At 43.3% G+C, this 18,361-nt stretch overlaps 1 protein-coding gene across 1 annotated transcript in view; it reads right to left on the reverse strand.

Annotated features, from left to right (window-relative positions):
* Positions 1 to 1,984: 1,984 nt before the first annotated feature.
* The window catches only part of SELENOI (selenoprotein I), a 77,518-nt gene continuing 61,141 nt past the window's right edge, over positions 1,985 to 18,361 (reverse strand). Inside the window, exons 9-10 of the mRNA XM_085893900.1 lie at positions 4,544 to 4,726; positions 1,985 to 3,495 (exon numbers count right to left, since the gene is read on the reverse strand). Coding sequence (XP_085750026.1) covers positions 3,430 to 3,495; positions 4,544 to 4,726 — 249 coding nt within the window. The 3' untranslated portion in view covers positions 1,985 to 3,429. The remainder of the gene's footprint in view (positions 3,496 to 4,543; positions 4,727 to 18,361) is intronic.

The following is an 18,361-nucleotide window of genomic DNA, read 5'->3' on the forward strand; positions in this document are numbered from 1 at the left end:
ACGTTCTACGAGAGTCTGACCAACAGTTGTGGAGAAAAAAATACAAGTTCTGAATAAATGGACCCCAATGCAATACCCTCTCTTTTGGGGAAGGTAAATATCTCATGTTAAAAGTAAAACTAGTTGTACAAAAGTGTTAAAGGATCAAAAGAGCCAATTCATCTCTAAAGTAAAAGTGCCAAGTTATCAGGAAGTAAATTTACAACAGCTCAGGGGGAACTCCACCGACATTACACAGCCAAAAATATGCAGACACCTCTTCTAATGAGTGGATTCAGCTATTTGAGAAAAAAAACCCATTGCTGACAGGTGTATGGAATCTCCATAGACAAACAAAGCTGTTAGTACTGAAGGCCGTACTGAAGAGCTCAGTGACTTTCAATGTGGCACCGTCATTGGATGCCACGTTCCCAACAAGTCAGTTCGTAAAATTTCTGTCCTGCTTAAGCTGCCCCGGTCAACTGTAAGTGCTGTTATTTTGAAGTGGAAACGTCGAGGGGCATCAACTCAGCTGCGAAGTGGTCGGCCACACAAGCTCACAGAACGGGACCACCATGGGCTACGTGGAAAAATCATCTGTCGTCAGCTGCAACACACATTACCGAGTTCCAAACTGACTGGAAGCAACGTCAGCACAAGCACTGTTTGTTGAGAGCTTCATGAAATGGGTTTCCATGGCTGAGCAGCAACACACAAGCCTAAGATCACTATGCACGATACCAAGCGTCGGCTGGAGTGGTGTAAATCTCACTGCCATTGGACTCTGGAGCAGTGGAAACACATTATTTAGTGATGAATCACGCTTCACCATCTGGCAATGCAATGGACAAATCTGCCCAAATGCAGTGACAACTGTAAAGTATGGTCTGGGGATGTTTTTCATGGTTGGGGCTCATCTCCTTAGTTCGAGTGAAGGGAAATAACATTACAGCAAACAAAGACATTCTCAAAGATTCTGTGTTTCCAACTTTGTGGTAACAGTTTGGGGCCTTTTCCTGTTTCAGCATGACAATGCTCCCATGCACAAAGTGAGGTCCTTACAGAAATCGTTTGACAAGGTCAGTGTGGAAGAACTCAACTGGTTTACAGAGCCCTGACCTCAACCCCATCGAACACCTTTGGGATGAAATGGAACGCCAACTGCGAGCCCGACCTCATTAATGCTCGTGTTGCTGAATCGAAGCAAATCCACGCAGCAATGTTCCACCATGTAATGGAAAGCCTTCCCAGAAGAGTGGAGGCTGTTATCACAAGAGGACACCAAAATCATGGGCATATTGAAGCCAATGATTTTGGAATGAGATGTTGGACAAGTAGGCATCCACATACTTTTGGCCATGTAGTGTACCAATGTATATTATGCAGACAACAACAAACTTGGATAAAAGATTGGGTGAAGATTGAGATCTGAAACCTTGGAGCAATCCTAAACAGACATTGAACACGTCGTCAACCATTTCTCGGGCAAGCACTTACCGATCTTGTTAAAACATGGCACACCGATAATGAATGATGGCTTACATATGCTCGTCATTTGTTTTTTTTGAGATCAGATTAAAGATGGCCAACTAGCAGCCATTTTGTTACTTATGCTTTCTTCAATGTCACATGACCACTCAAGGAAGTTGCCCATACACATAAATCTTGGAAATATGGGCTAACACTTCAACTCCCCACAAGATAATTAATAAAATCTTGGGGGCCATTAGATTTTCTTTTGTTTTCCTTTTTGTGATTAAAATGATATCCAGGAACACATGTATGACATAAATAGGGAGGTGACTGTATGTATATGTGCATATGGTCACAAAGCACATCATCACATTCTCTTTGCGAACTGCCCTCCCCTCTCCCCCAATAAAGTGCAGTACTCCCCTTCCCCCTCTCCAAGTCTCTCTCTCTCCTCCCTCTCCTCCTATTCCCATCAACGAAGCGACAGGTGGTGTTTGCTAGTCAGTAATAAAAAGAAATTGTATACTTCAAATTGACAAACAATATTGTTTTATTCCTGGGGATGGATGAGCTTTTGCTCAAAGCATTACAACCTCAATTTAATCTATCATGATGGAAACATGCCAGAAATTCTTCATTTCCCTGGTAAAATAAATTGGAATGTGGAGTTCAGGGAGGTAGAGAAACAATGTTTTAAAGAGTTCCCCAAATCACTGCGACATTTTCTTTCTCGATTGTACGACTTCTGACATCGAGCAGGCCAGATCATGCCATAGTGTACATACCATGGTTTAACAAGCATGACTGACTCATGTTTAACGTTAAAGTAATTTCACATCCACGTTGTGAAGAAAAAACAAACACCAAAGACAAGATTCACAATTCCACCCGTTTTGTCTTCTTACCCATTTCAAATTATATTTACCATGATGACTTGAAAGTGGAAACTCTTTCAGCATGGATGTGAGCATTCAGCCTCGGACACACAGTCCTTCAACATTACTTCCCCCAGTTGTGGACACATGCGCGTCATTCATCCAGACATGCTGTCTCGTGCGGCTGCCCAAGGTTACAGCACACCCTTCATAGTGCTGCACGTCCACCATGGAAAGCTTCCAGTCCGAGAATTCAGGACGCAGCACATTGGGATGAACATCTTCCCACGTGCTGCAAAATATTACCGGTGCAATACAACCCATGAAATGTCACCCCTTCTGTTTGGAGTCGTCGTGCATGTGGCATGGAGTGCTCGTTATAACAATATTCTAATATCAACAAACTATTAATTTTTTTTATTTTTTTTTTAAACGAGGCAAAAATATTCTTTTTTCTTGAACAACTATTTGCAGCATGAGCTACCACACACATGTATTACAATGTGCAATGAGAACATATGGACCCGAGAACCAGCATCTCACACGTCACTGCAACCCACGTGAAACGTCGAGTCGGCTGAATAACAGGAATGGCTGAGAATACAAATTCAACCGACGTAACGGCTGCACGGTCCAAAAGTGTAAGTGTTTTTTCGGACAGAGTTCATAGAAATACAGAATTGCGTTTCAGCTTTCATGGGAAAAGTGACAGTTTCAGTGCAGAACAAAGTAAATATGACAAACTATCAAAACCACATCCCATGTGTCCCATTGGACAAAATGGAAAAGCTCCATCAAGTGTGATGAAGAAAATGCTTATTTACATCAAAAGTTGCACCTGGAAATTTAAATTACTATGCACTATTATGGTGGTCCCAAAGCCCACCTGTAACTTTAAATAATAATTCAGGTGTACACAATGTCAATCAATTAATCTCTCAAGACAGCTGTGTCATAAAGGAAGCTGTGGTCATTTAAAAGGCCTGGAAGTAATACATGCTCTGCCCGACAATGGAGATTAGGGAATAGGGGAGAGTAAAGAAGCAGCCGACATCAGCGTCTCCATATTGGCTGTGAATCTCCCGTTGATGTACTGTGATCGTCATTCACTATTCATTTTCTTTAAGGAAAATGCATGGATTCGAAAATGCAAACATAATTGCCGCACCTGGAGGATGGTTTGGGGGGAAAAAGGTGGTGGTGGGGGGAGGGGGAGAAATTGGAGGAGGAAGGATTAAAAAAAATTGAAACAGAAAATGTTATATCAACACATCCATGAGGGGGAGTGTGGGAGGTATTGTGTGGGAGGGGTCCCCACTAATGTGTGGGGGAACGGTTGCAAGTATTTAACATGCGAGCGTGGACAGGTTTATATGCACAAAAGTGAAAAGTGTTGCTGGGTCGATCTAATGTTGGGTCGATCTAATGTTGGGTCGCTCTAACAAAGCAGTCCAAAAACACCGCAGGCAATGCCCACATATTTTGTTACAAATCGTCCCAATTCACCCCAACCCCTTGCCATCTGCCGTGGGCACAAATGGACATGGCTCCTGAGATGGTGGCTGTCCATGGAGCGATCACATGGTACAATGAAGCAAGGAATTGTATCCCTGTTGTGCACCTTTTTGCACTATGGAATGGCAAGGGGCAGCAGTTTCACAAATTACCAAAGGATGTTGGAGGATGGCCTAGACAGGAACAGAATGGGAAAGATTCAGCGTTTGTGGACTATACCGTGGAGGTGCATGGGTGTGCATAAGAGGTCGTGATGGGTGGCGCATTTGAAAGACTGAAGTGAGGACTATTCCACAATGTAGTGAATAAAGGGAGGAATTAATGCAGGTGGGCAAGGTCTGTGGTTTGGGAAGATGAGCAGGTGAGGGTTGCAAGAGGTTGATTGGGGAGTGCAAATGTATCAAATATCAGAAGGAGAAAAGCCAGATATAACCGTGCATAAAGTAGAGAGCCAACTAACTTGCCTACTGAGGGAGAGGAAGGACATCGGAAAAGATGACAAGCAAACGGAAGTGGACAAAGATGAGTAGAACAAATCATTCAAGATACCAATTTAGTATCAAAACCAGTGGGAAATCCACAAAGTTTCACAAAGCTCTTCAAAATCTCTGGCATCTAAAAAGTAGAAATGAGCAGGAAAACAATTTTGAAAACTATGGAATAAACAGGAGCAGAAGTTGAGACGAACCAAGCTTACTCACCACACACACGCCGTAGTGGATGTGAGCGAGTGTCACAAAAGTAGTGAGTGCAAAGAGAAGCTGAACCTCATACTCCCCAACAAAGCCATTGCATACAGCAAACACAGCACCAATGAGTGGTACAAGGAGCCAGTTGAAGGCTTGGCATCGGGTCGAACTCATCTGGCTCACGATGAGCTTGCACTGCACACCAGAAAAGCACAATGGCCTTTCAAAATATTTCACCATATCATTCTTATTCGTCAATTAATAGTGAGAGTGGATCACAACATGAGCCCATATACATGTATAATAAGCTAAACTGGGGAATTTTGGAGTCGACTTACCACTTTCTTGTTTGCCTCTACGTTCTTTCTCTCTTTCTCTCTTTCTCTCTTTCTCTCTTTCTCTCTTTCTCTCTTTCTCTCTTTCTCTCCATCTTTTTCCGGGATTCAACCCACCAAACCAATAAAATGTAATATCCAACCCCTAAGCCCAGACACAAGAAGTCCAAATCACAGAATAATTGTTTTTAAAAGCATTACTGGTTAACACATTTTCTTAAACTGAGGTTTGAGATTTATTCCAGGTAAGTTTGGAACCACTATTGTATTTTCATTATTTAGTTGAATTGCTTGGTGAGGTCAAAAAAGAAAATAAATCAAAATCATGACAGACCAAACCAAAATCCAAATCCATTGGGACCATACTCGGTGCAGAGCGTCAGTGCTGCCTGAGCAGTCTCCTGGGCTATTGGGCACAATCCTGGATGGGTCGCCACTCCGACGCAGGATACTCGAATGGCTCAATCATCCGAGCAAGCTGGTACTCATTTTGCTGACCTCAGAAGGATGATGGGTTGAGTCATCCCCACCTGGTAATAATTCAACTGCCAAGCAGGATGTGAACTCAGGACCCTACGATTCCAAGCACACCACCCTAACCAGGCATATATCAAACCAAAGATAGCCTGTTTGTTTCGTTAGCATATCCGTCTTAGCCCCCAAACTCATGATGTAAGGAACTCAGGTTTGAATCCTATTTTAATACCATATTGTTCAATGGCCAGAGTCTACCAATGGCCTTTCAATTTACATTAAACTACACCGATGTATAGCATGCCTTTAAATTACATGGCAGGTAGAGGTTATCATTTTCAACCATCTGTCTATGAGCACGATACACCAAAAAGTTTTGGATGGATTCGGCCAAAACTTGATGGAGAGATTGGGTGTGTAACAATGACTAATTTATTCAATTCTGGTGAAGATCAGGATCCTGATGCGAGAATTTTTCACTTTTCAAAGTGATTCTTCATAATTGAGAGATCGGGCCAAAACGGTGTATCGCATGATATTTCAAAAAACATTTGATGCTGTTCTTGTTTTACAAATGTTTTATTGATTTTTTTAAAGAAATAAAATCAATTGGCTGTACTGGCAATCGTGTCAACTGCTGCAAGGATGAAGGCACCTTGAAGTGACGTGCAGGTGACCTCCAGCAAAATGGCCTGGAAGTGTTCATGAAATCCCTGAAGATCACAGTCGTTACGTGAATTTGAAGTCTTGCGAGTCGACATGAATTTTGAATAAGGACCCACAAAATAATTATCCAAAAACAGTACCAATTGTCACAAATCATGTCACCTTACTAGTTAGTGTCCCTTAAAACAAAATTTGCTGAGTGCTTCGGCGAAATTAGAAACATGATGCAAGAATGAAGTCATTGGTGAAGGACAAAGAAAAGCAAAGCTCTAAAATTAGGACTCCCAACCAGGGAAGCTGTACTACGATTTGAGGATAGCCTACGATTCCAAGCACACGGTGCTGCAAAACACGACACCAAAACACAGGATTTCAGATCTCGAAGCAATCGAGGCAAAATGCTGATCACAAGTGCTTATACAATCAAATAAATGTTACACAGACAGAATAAATAATGGTACCGAAACTGAAATTGAAGAAATAATACCTTAAGATCAAGCATTGGCAGAAATTGTGCCCTACATTGAAAGTGATGCAGAGAGTGGGATTCATAGTTCTATGACTGAGCTGCATGGGCTTGATGAGAGCAATCTATATCATATCCAGTTTATATATCAATTACTAAAAATAGTTTCCACTGCAATCAAAACTCAACATCCAGATATTGCAAACACCTTATTATCCTCGATCTGGGCCTAAACAGCAATACAATTACAAGAAAAAACAAGGAGAAAAATACATTAAAATGTCATAACCCACGTTTTATTAATTTTGCTGTATGGAGTTAAAGGGATAGTTTATATAGATAGAAAGGGATTTACAATATGTATGTGTATGCACAACTCACTTGAGTGGTCATGTGATGTGGAAGATTGCGTACAATTGGGCAAGATTATGCAAGTAACAAAATGGCCGCCAGTCGGCCACCTTGGATCTGATCTCAAAAAAAAAAAAAAAAATAAATAAATAAAAATAAAAACTTGCATACGTGAGCCACCATTCATTATCTGTGTGCAAGTTTCAACAAGATCGGTAAATAAATGCATGTCCGAGAAACAGTTGAGGATGTGTTCAACATCGGGGTTTATTTTTTATTTTTTTTACAACCAAAATCGCCACCAGTCGGCCGTCTTTGATCGATTCATGAAACAAAATGATATGCATATGTATACCATCATGTTTTGTATCTGTGCCAAGTTTGAACAAAATCGGTCTCTATATATATATATATATATATATATATATATATATATATATATATATATATATATATATATATATATATATATATATATATATATATATATATATCCGAGAGATGGCTGTGGAAGGACAGAAGAGACCCAATCCAGAAGCCCCCGCGTTTCAGACCAAGTCCAACAAGGGCTAATAAAATTAAACAGTCTTCACGCTGGGTATTAGTACATCACCAGATAATGAGTTGGGGAAAACTTCAGCTAGTGCTGTCTGCAAGTGTTTGGAGGAAGAACATTTAGCCTGTCCAACCCATCTTGGAAAAGGCTTCCTCACATTGAGTGGTTCTACATAACATATAACAGTACAGAGCGTGGTCTAATACCTTACCACGTTAAACTCTTGATTCCAGCAAAGATCTTACCATTATTCAACGAAACTGTAGTTCTGACAAATATTCCCTCCTAGACAATATACTGTTGTGAAAATGGTCTCTGGGGATTAATAATGCTTAGTATAATGCAGTTATAAATCCTTTATAAATGTAATAGCATAAGTGTGACGTAATTAATTGTGACATTAGAAATGCGTCCATTATGTAATAGATGCAGTCTCCCTCTCACAATGTTTGATTCTAAAATTATCCACCCATTTGACCTCATTGTTAATGTCCTCACTTCTGTAATACGTCTTTTATGTTCTTTTAAAGTGTTCACGAGGTCATCGACACTATCCTGGGAGGGAAAACGAGAACTCCTGAGACCACTGACCAAGCCAACTGCAGCATTGAGGGCTCAAGGGTCACGGATGAGTTTTGCCCACCCTTTTGAACTAAGCCACAGGCCAATGGTGAGCAAGAGGGGAGAGGCATGGCACATCATTGATGATGACCAGGCTCAAGGGGATAAAGGGCAGAAGCATACGGAGAAGCAGAATCAGCTTTGTGGGTTGGTATGTGTTCACTCATATTGCAGCTCGAGCCATGCCCCCCCCCAAGTGCCAGAGCCACACCTTCTCCCCTGGGCCAGACAACATGTGATAGGCCATTTCCCTGATAAAGCGACCAGGACCATCATCATCCTGCAGACACTGCACTGTTTTTCTGTCTTGGGATTCCTCCGTCTTTCTACCGTGGTGTGAATGAAAGGGCCCAGCTAAGGACTTCGTAATTAAGGAATCTCTGTTCGTTCATTGGCATCATGGGTGCAGAACAGTCGTTTGGTTAAGGGGTTTATTATCAGATTATTGTTTCCCTCCTTGTGTTTCCATCTCCATGACCATCAATCATGTTTATAAATATACCCGGTCTCAGGGTGAAATCTGTCTGTCATGGTTTCTTCATTGGGGATTAGGAAAAGCCCGTTGAGGGATTAATTAGCTGTGGCAGTGGAAACAGCATTTATAAGATGGTTCCACATTTCTCAGGTTCACTTTGCCTAATTGGTTACAAGACAATGGTGCTAATTGGCGTAACACTCGACCAATTTGGTGCCCCTAATCTGCAGGGTAGCGCAGAATTTGGACGCTAAACCTGTCAGAGGGGTCTTCAAAGTGGTTGACCGTTATGGTTGCATTGTGACAACTCCACGGATTTGAACTGGGCAACCAGGCAATCACAATATTGCTAGTCAGGAGTTGGGATCTCAAACCAGACTCTCACTCAACACTGACAACAATGGTGTCAAGGAGTGAGATTCATACCTGAGGTGTGAGAAAACAAATCTCAAATCCCCCCCCACCCCCCAAAAAAACATCGCACAGCATGGTACCTAAATTAAAAATCACTACGAACGACCAAGGTGGCTCAAATGAGGATGGCATACACTGGACGGACACTATCGTGGCTTCAATATACATGGGGATAGGGGGACCAGTAAAGGGTGTGATGGTGTCACCTCCACTATCTGGTAGCCTGGTAGATTCTCCCCCAGTTAGCCTGGTCTATTGAAGCAGCAGGCCAGGGTCATCATAACAGCATGGGGATAGCCCAGATGCGATGGCTGCGCTCGCACATAAGATGGCTGGGATTGAGGTGGGTTAGGCTGACTGTTACAGGCTGCGTGCTTACAAGAGAGAGGTTCAAGTAAGGTTGTAAGCCAAACTGGAGGTGAGCCACACCAACCTGACAGCATCATTGGCCTCATTTTTAGAGGTGCGAGACATGCAACAGAAAATGGCGGTCGGTCAGGCCATGTTAAAGGGGGAGGTAAATGGACTAAATTGGAAAGTAGATGGGTTATCAAGGGAAGTAGTGGAGTTAAAACGGGAATAAAGGGGGCTAACTGAAAAATAAAAGGAAACACGGCAATGATAGAGGAGTTAAAGAAGGGGCTAGATCAACGAGAAGGCTCAAAGGGAAGCAAAGGGGGAAATCATAGCTATCAAGAAAGAGTGCAAGAAGAGAAGTTAACAAGTAGCTGATATAATCAAAGTCCACCGTCTTTTGGGTGGAATGAGGAATAGATATGTAATATGAAGGCTAAATCTTAAATGGCTTTTGAAATATCACGCACGCAAGCCAAGTTACCAAGATGGGTGTCATGGCAACAGAATTCAGCCAATCGGGTTGAGATGATGTCATGAGGAATTGATATCTGCAATATGAAAGCAAAATGTAACGTTTTTTGAAATATAGCACACACAAAAGTACACCGACGGATGAGCGGTCATGGACAGATGAGCGGTCGGTTGGACGGAGCTCATGTTAATGTCTCCTACCTTGTCGGAGGAGCAAGGACAAAAAGTGATAAAGATAGAGGGGTTGAAGCAGATCATGGAGGTGAAGATATGTGAGATAGACGAGCGAATAGTAAGAGAGAAGGAAGAAGTAGAAGAGTTAGTGGGAGCAGAGCAGGCAGTCGCAGGAGTAAAATATGGAGAAAATAGATCCCAGGTGAAGGTGGAGAAGACAAGGGAAGGGGTGGTGGTGGGGATTAGAAGGAACAACAAACGAGGTAGGGGAAAAAAAGATGAGGAGGTTATGGAACGTGTGACAACTGTGAGAAACGATGTGGTGTTGAATTGCAGAAGCCAAGAACAGAGGCTGAAAGCCCTCAAGGTGCATGATGCCAGGGCAGTGAAAGAAGAAATGAGAAAGTGCAAGGAAAGCCGCATAGAGGATGTGGAGCATGTGGCATGACAACTTTACCAGGTAAGTGCCCCGACCTCTCCTAGCAGAGAGAGGGTGAAAGGGGGGTGACTGTTGTGTGTGCGTGTGCGTGTGCGTGTGCGTGTGCGTGTGCGTTGGGGGGAGGGGGGTCAGAAAGTGGCTTTACCAAGCAAGAGGAAGCGGGTCAATTGCCGATGCCGATAAAGACCGATGGGGGGGGGGCAGGGGAGAGGGTTTGACGGAAAGTTGAAGATGGCCCAACGAGAACTGACAGATAGGACTCGGGCTTCGAGATTTTGGGCAGTTCCCCTGGCGTCTGATGAGATGTATCAGCAGTGGTGGGGGCGCAGTGGGTGTAGGGAGTGGTGTAGGTGCAGCAATAGAAATTGGTAGAAATGAGCGATGGGAGACAGTTTTTGTGGGTGATCAGACAATTAAATATGTTGATTCTTCATTCCGCAGAAAGGACCGTAGACATAGAATTCTGTGCAGTTTTGAAAGAGGGGGAGTTAGGGACATTGAAGGAAGGGTAAACAATATTGTATCGGGTCACGGCAGGAAGAAGTTGGTTGTGGTACACCTTGGTGTGAATGATACAAGGAAAATTTACTCGGAGGTTTTGAAAAATAGATACAGGATATTGAGTAAGCGGCTGAAAGCAAAGGGTTGCGAGGTCATGTTTTTGGGGATTCTCCCAAGATTAGGAAACAACATAGAAATTATGAGAAGAGCAATAGATGTCAACCAATGGCTGGAAGAATGGTGTAAGGAGGAAGGTTTTACATTTAATAAGCAGTGGGAATCATTTTAGGGACAAAGGGAGTGTTTCCGGAATGATGGCCGTATATTAAATAGAAAGGGGGCAACAAGCTTTGCAGTGGGAATTGAGGAAGGAATTTAGGCTTTTTTAGGTCAGCGGTGGGAGGGGAAAGCTATTAAGGAAGGAACGGATGACGTAATTGTGATGAGTAAGGCCAGGCAGGTAAATAGAATTTCAGGAAGGGAAAAGTGAAACATATTCCATACCAATGCCAGAAGTTTAAATAATAAGATGGAAGAGCTTGAAGCCAAAGTGGATAGTTAGGAGTACGATATCGTTGCAGTGAGTGAGACATGGTTTAACGAGGAGAGTAACAAGGACAGGATTGGAAGGCGACAAGGTGTATCGGCGTGATAGGAAGGGGAGAATAGGAGGAGGAGTAGCAATCTGGGCAAACTCTAACAACAGGACAATCAGCATCAGAGAAATCGGCAACCTTGAAGAACCAAATTTGTGGTGTGCAGGGTAAGTGTACTCCAATGAGGTGTAAAACTAGAAGTAGAAAGAGGCCAGGGTGGTTGAGCAGTGAGATAAGGAACGCTATTAAGGAGAAGCAGAAGGCATTTATTAGGTTTAAAATAACAGGACTGGAGTTGGATTTATATCACTATCGGAGTAAACAGAGGCAAGTTAAGAAAATAACTTTGCAAACTAAAAGAGACTATGAGAAGGACATGGCTAAGAATATTAAACATAATAGCAAGGCTTTCTTTAAGTATATCAGGGGGAAAGAACAGGGGGAAAGAACAGGTGAGGAACAGGGTGGGCCCATTGAGGAATAGCACTGGGAGAGTAGTTAGTGATGAAAGTGAGATGGCAGGCTTATTAAACAGATATTATTCTTCAACATTTAGACAAGAAGTCAGGATAATTGCCACAAGCTGAGAGTATCGATCGAGTCGGTGAGGAAAGGCTTTTACAGAAGATATAGGTTGGAGTGGAGGAAGTAAAGGAACAGCGAGGTAATACAAGAGAAGATAAGGCTCCGGGTCCAGATCTTATGCACCCGAGAGTATTGATGGAGGTGGCTGAGCAGGTAAGCGAGATGTTGACGGATATTTTCAATAGTTCCCTGAAGTCAGGACAGGTACCGGAAGATTGGAGACGAGCAAATGTAACACCGCTATTTAAGAAGGGATCCAGAGAAGAATTGGGAAAACGATAGACCTGTTAGTTTGACTTCAGTTGTGGGGAAGGTGTTGGAGACATGAATTAAGGAGCAGATGACGAACCATTTAAATAAATACAAACTAATTAAAGGTAGTCAGCATGGGTTTACCAAAGGTAGTTCCTGTTCAACAAATCTTTTAGAATTCTATGAAGCAATGTTTGATTGGGTGGATGAGGGACAGGCAGTGACATCGTATATCTAGACTTTAACAAGGTATTTGATGAGGTACTACATCGGAGGTTGTTAGCCAAAGTGAAGGCTTGTGGAGTGGCTGGTCAGGTAGCCAATTGGATTACAAACTGGCTTAATGGTCAGAAGCAAAGAGTGGCTGTGAGTGCGAGGATGCAAGTAGTGGGGTACCTCGGGGATCAGTACTCAGACCATTACTATTCATTATTTACATCAATGATTTGGATAATGGGGTAAAGAATAAGCTTTCCAAATTTGCAGATGACCCAAAGCTTGGAGGTAAGGTGGACAGCAGAGAGGGTGGTGATCAGATACAGGAAAGTATTGATACTTGCTTGATTGGGTAAAAGACTGGCAGATGGAATTTAACCTGAGCAAGTGCAAGGTGTTGGGGATGGGAAAGAACAATGAAAATAGAGATTACAGGATGCAAATTGTAATTTTGGAGCGTGTTACACAGGATAAGGATCTGCGGGTGGTAATATATACAGGAGGTAAGCAGGCAGCACAGTGTCAGGCAGCTATGGTTAGAGCAAATAGGGTTTTAGGCTGTAAATGGAGGGGGATCAATTATAAATCAAAAGAGGTGGTGTTAACATTGTACAGGAATTTAGTGAGGCCACATCTAGAATATTGTGTGCAGTTTTGGTCACCACAACTCAGGAAGGACATAGATGCCAAAGAGAGGGTTCAGCGCAGGGCTACTCAATTGATTCCAGGCCAAGCTTGACTCAGCCATGAGGAGCGGCTGAAGGAGACGGTTACGAGGAGATATGATAGAGATGTTTACGATTGTGAAAGGTCGCGATAAAATAAGTGTCGATTAATTATTCGACAGAGTAGACAGTGATATGACCAGGGGCCATAGCGTGAGAGTAAAAAAAGAGGAGAGTTAAGTCGGTAGTAAGGCAGTGGACTTTCACTGTTAATGCATGGAATGGCCTCCCTGGAAAGGTCGTGGAAGCAGAAAAAGTAGATACATTTAAATTAGAATTAGATAGGTACCTGGAAGTTCTGGAGATAGAGGAGTATGGGGATGTTGACAGGACTTTTCGGTAGTTTGAGGATTGATGGGTAATTGTGTGCATGTGTACGGAGTGCTGTTGGTGGGGACCTTGTCAAGGGGCGTTGTGTGGTTGATGATGTGCGTTTTTAACTAAGCCCATGCCCCCTCCCCTGAGGGAAAGAAAAAAAAAAGAAAAAAAATACAAAAACTTCAAAAAAAAGAAATAATAATAATAATAATAATAATAATAATAATAATAATAATAATAATAATAATATAAACAAGTTAATCAGAATTAATCGTTTGATTTTTTTGAATTTTCTTCTTTGGATCTTGTGTAGATAAATTAGTATGATGTTCACGTCGGCATGATGGGCTGAATGGCCTCCACCTGTGTAAGATTTACTTGTATATTCAAGGAACTTGTTCTCAGTTGTGATCGCTCTTCATATGGCATTGGGTGGCGTTGATGCAAGCAAATGGAAGCGGTAATCTCCAGCCTGTTGCGTATGCATCACAAACCTTATCTGACACTGAACATCGCTATGCTCAGGTAGAACAAGAGGTGTTAGCGTGTACCTGGGGCACCTTAAAGATGCATCAAATATGTCTTCGAAAGACATATTACCATTGAGACTGATCAAAAATCCTTGTTCGGTCTCCTGGGAGAAACCAGAGCCATTCTGCCCACAAAATCAGGTGGTATTTTACGTTGGGCGTTGACCCTTGCCGGTTATGACTATTCATTGGTTTGCCGCCCGGGTAAGGAAATGTACTGTGCTGACACGCTCAGTCGTTTGACGCTTCTGGTAACCATCCCAGAACCTCCACAATCTGGCGATATCATTCATCTCACGTGAAAAAAGCTGAATGCCTAAACTCGGTGTTTGCAGCTAAATCTTGTGTCCAAAACCCATCACTTTCTCTACCCACCTTACCCAGTCGCACCCAACTGTCCCTGGACTCTGTGTCCTTTTCTCCTAACAAGGTGGAGAGTTTGCTGTCAAACCTCGACTCAGATTCTGCAACCGGTCCAGACAGCATCAGCCCACGTGTCCTCAAAGCCTGCTCTTCTGCTCTTGCTCACCCTCTCTCTGTTCTGTTCACCCTCTCATTTGCCCAAGGTCATCTACCACCTGCTTGGAAACCAGCAAACATTACAGCCCTGCATAAAAAAGTGCAAAAACAGATCCCTGCAACTACAGACCAATCGGCCTTCTCCCAATCATCAGCAAAGTTATGGAATCCATCATCGTTTCAGACATTAAATCCTTCCTCTTCTCCAATGGCTTGATTTCCGATCATTAATTTGGTTTAAGACCAGGTCACTCTACACTGGATATTCTGCTTCTGCTCTCCCAACAATGGATGGAGGTTCTCAATGCCAAACATGAAATCCGAGCCGTATCCCTGGACATATCCTGTGCTTTTGACACAGTCTGGCACCCTGCCCTACTCACCAAACTCTCTTCCTTAGGTATCCAAGGCCATCTCCACTCATGGCTCGCAGACTTCCTCTCCTGTCGCAGTCAACGTGTGGCCCTAAATGGAGTTCTTTCATCCCCTCTTCCTGTGCAGGCTGGAGTTCCTCAAGGTCGCGTTCTGGGCCCTGTTCTTTTTCTGTTTTTCATCAATGATCTCTCCGACTCTCTGGAAAATCCTCTATATAACTTTGCTGAGGACTCCACCCTCTGCCGTACCTCAGACCGACATGCAGGAGCTTCTTCGCTCACTGCAGATCTGGATAAAATCACAAACTGGTCCAACACGTGGAACATGTCTTTCAATCCGGACGAATGTCACACTCTCACTATGTCTCTACGAAAGGACCGTTTAGAACCCCCCCCCCCCATCCACTTTCTCAACAATCCTCTGGAAGAAGTCCTTTCTTTCAAGCTTCTGGGTCTCACTATGTGCCATGACCTTTCCTGGGAAAGCCACATTTCAAACCTCACCTCCAAAGCCCTCAGCCCACCTGAGCTCCTGATCACTTTCAAAAATTTTGTCCGCAGCCTGATGGAGTAATGCTCTCCCATCTCGGCTGGTGCTCCTGCCTCCCACCTTTCTCAGCTTCACGCTGCAGAAACCAAGGCATTTCGGATCATTGGCATCTCCTGCAAAGAGGCTGAGTCTTTGGGCCTCTCATTCAATCACCGCAGGTTGGTCGGTGGTCTTTCTGTCTTCTTCAGTCTCCTCTCCAGCCTTGCCCCCCCCCCCAACCCCACCATGCAATTTGTCCCCACCACATTACCACAGGGCACTCAAGGTCCGCTAACAACCCCCTTATGGTAAAACTACCAAAACCACAAATCACTGCTCACCTTCACTCTTTCATTCCTCTTTTTTCCTGCCTTTGGAATAAACTCCCTCAATCTATTCAATCCCATTCTTCCCTCCAGACCTACAAAACAGCTGTTCACCACCACCTCTTATCATCCCCCATTCAAATCCTTGATCTTTTCTACCCCCGATAATCCACCCAAGCCCACCTCCTTCAAATTCCCTGCTTTCCTTCCTGAAAGTCCCTGTAATGTCCCTCTTCTATTCCCCATGTTCCCCATCCCATCCCATCCCTCTCCCTTCCACAGATCTCCTAATGTCTCTGTTCCCCACGGTTTTGTCCTTCCCACTCCCTCCCCTCTTGTCTCATCCCCCCTTGCTGTGCGTTTTGTGTTAGCTCTCCACGAGCCTCGACAAGGTATACAAAAAAAAAATCTCATGGCCAACGTCATTCATGATGAGGTGCTCGTAACCACAACGCAGAATGCTTGTGCTGCCAATAGCAATCCAGATTTGTCACAAGTTAAAAGCTGTGTTATGTCAGGTGATCAGGCATCATGACTGTAAGGGGTGAAACTGTACCTCATCCGGAAGGATAGGCTCTCTATTGATGCAGTCTGCCTGCTTTGGGGTGGCTGAGTGATAATTCCACCTAAACTCCATGAGAAAACTACCAGTGAACACAATGCTCATCCAGGCATAGTCACCATGAAGGCTATTACTTGAGCCCATGCCAAGACACCACCACAGTCTCCATTGGCCATGTGGTCGTGGCCATCAAAACCATGGTCCAGACTACAGATCGACCATGCTGGTCCATTTCAAGGCAAGCTTTTCCTTGTCATAGTTGATGCCCACTCCAAATTGATTGAAGCTCTCATGGTGCCATCCTCATCCTTTGCTGTAACAATTGAAGCTCTTCGTACCATATTCGTGCGACATGGTATTCCAAACGCCATTGTATCAAGCCGCTGTCACACCTTGACGTTTTAGCCAGCGTATGGCAACGTATCAAAATGTATGTAAAACGCTGGCGTACGCTGAACTATTGAATGTTTTTTCAGTTTTTGGCGTATTCATAACGAGTTGGACATATGTATAACGTATTAGTAACGTACATAGAAAGTTTCGATAACATATAGATAACTTACACCAACGAATGCTTAGCGTGTTGTTGGCGTTTACAACCTATGCCCAACGATAGTCTAACGTATGTATAGCGCGGCAGCGTATCGCCGACGATCACGTGGCGTAGCCTATTAAAAGGCTGCAGCTCGTCGATTCAAATCATAACCGCACTAGACATCGAAGTGTCAAGGCCCTGTCACACCTTGACGTTTTAGCCAGCATATGCCGACGTATGAAAAATTTGCCGAATACGTTATGGGTAAGTTTTGTATCCGTTAAGAGCACGCCGGAGCACGCTGAAGCACGCTGGCAAGCGTTGTAGTACGCCGAGTACGTCGACAAATTTTAAGCATGCTCAAAATTTTTCGACGTATGCCAGCGTATGACTCACACGTTCCGCATAACGCTGGCCATAAGTTGTAGGCACGTTACGCGATCGTTGACACACATCAACACACGTTACTTGTAAGTTACTCATAAGTCGAAACACGTCGAGGTAATGTTTAGCATACCCGAAACTTATTTCTAACCTATGAGTAACGTGCTTTGAACCTATGAGTAACGTATCTCCAATGCATATTGACGTCTTCCGGACGATCACAGAACTTACTGAACGTGTTTCTAACTTACAGCTAGTGTATAATGGCGTATTGGCAGCGTTTAGGGGAATTGGTATATAAAAATGGGCTTCACAGGTGGAACCAGTCAGTGTTCCAGACTCCATGGTTTTTTGTTTTTTTTTCCCGGTATGACCGTGATGTTGACACTTCGATTTCTAGTGCGGTTACGATTTAAATCGTTGGGCGTCAGCCTATTAATTATATTATAACCGCACTAGAAATCAGTGTCAACATCACCGTCATACCGAAGAAAAAAAAAACAAAAAAACAAAAACAAAAAAAAAAAACCATGGAGTCTGGAACACTGACGCTAACCATTACCTCGATGCGTTTCGACTTCTGAGTAACTTACAAGTAACATTTGTCTACGTGTGTCAACGATCGTGTAACGTGCCTAAAACACGTTACTCATAGGTTAGAAATACATTTTGGGTACGCTAAACATTACCTCGACGTGTTTCGACTTATGAGTAACTTACAAGTAACGTGTGTCGACTATCGCATGACGTGCCTACAACTTATGGCCAGCGTATGCGGAACGTGTTAGTCATACGCTGGCATACATCGAAAAATTTTGAGCATGTTAAAATTTGTCGACGAGCTCGGCGTACTACGACGTATGCCAGCGTGCTCTTAACGTATACAAAACTTACCCATAACGTATTCGACGTGTGCCAGCGTTTTAGACAAATTTTTCATACGTCGACATACGCTGGCAAAATCGTCAAGGTGCGACAGCGGCTTCAGATAATGGATTGTCATTTACGAGTTTCGAATTTCAAAACTTTTGTAAAATGAATGGCATTACGCACTACACATCTATGCTTCGTGTTGGCTT

The sequence above is a fragment of the Eptatretus burgeri genome, chromosome 1 (genome assembly GCF_056783735.1).
Source record: "Eptatretus burgeri isolate ZD-2024b chromosome 1, Ebu_testis_v1, whole genome shotgun sequence".
Taxonomy (NCBI): Eukaryota; Metazoa; Chordata; class Myxini; order Myxiniformes; family Myxinidae; genus Eptatretus; species Eptatretus burgeri.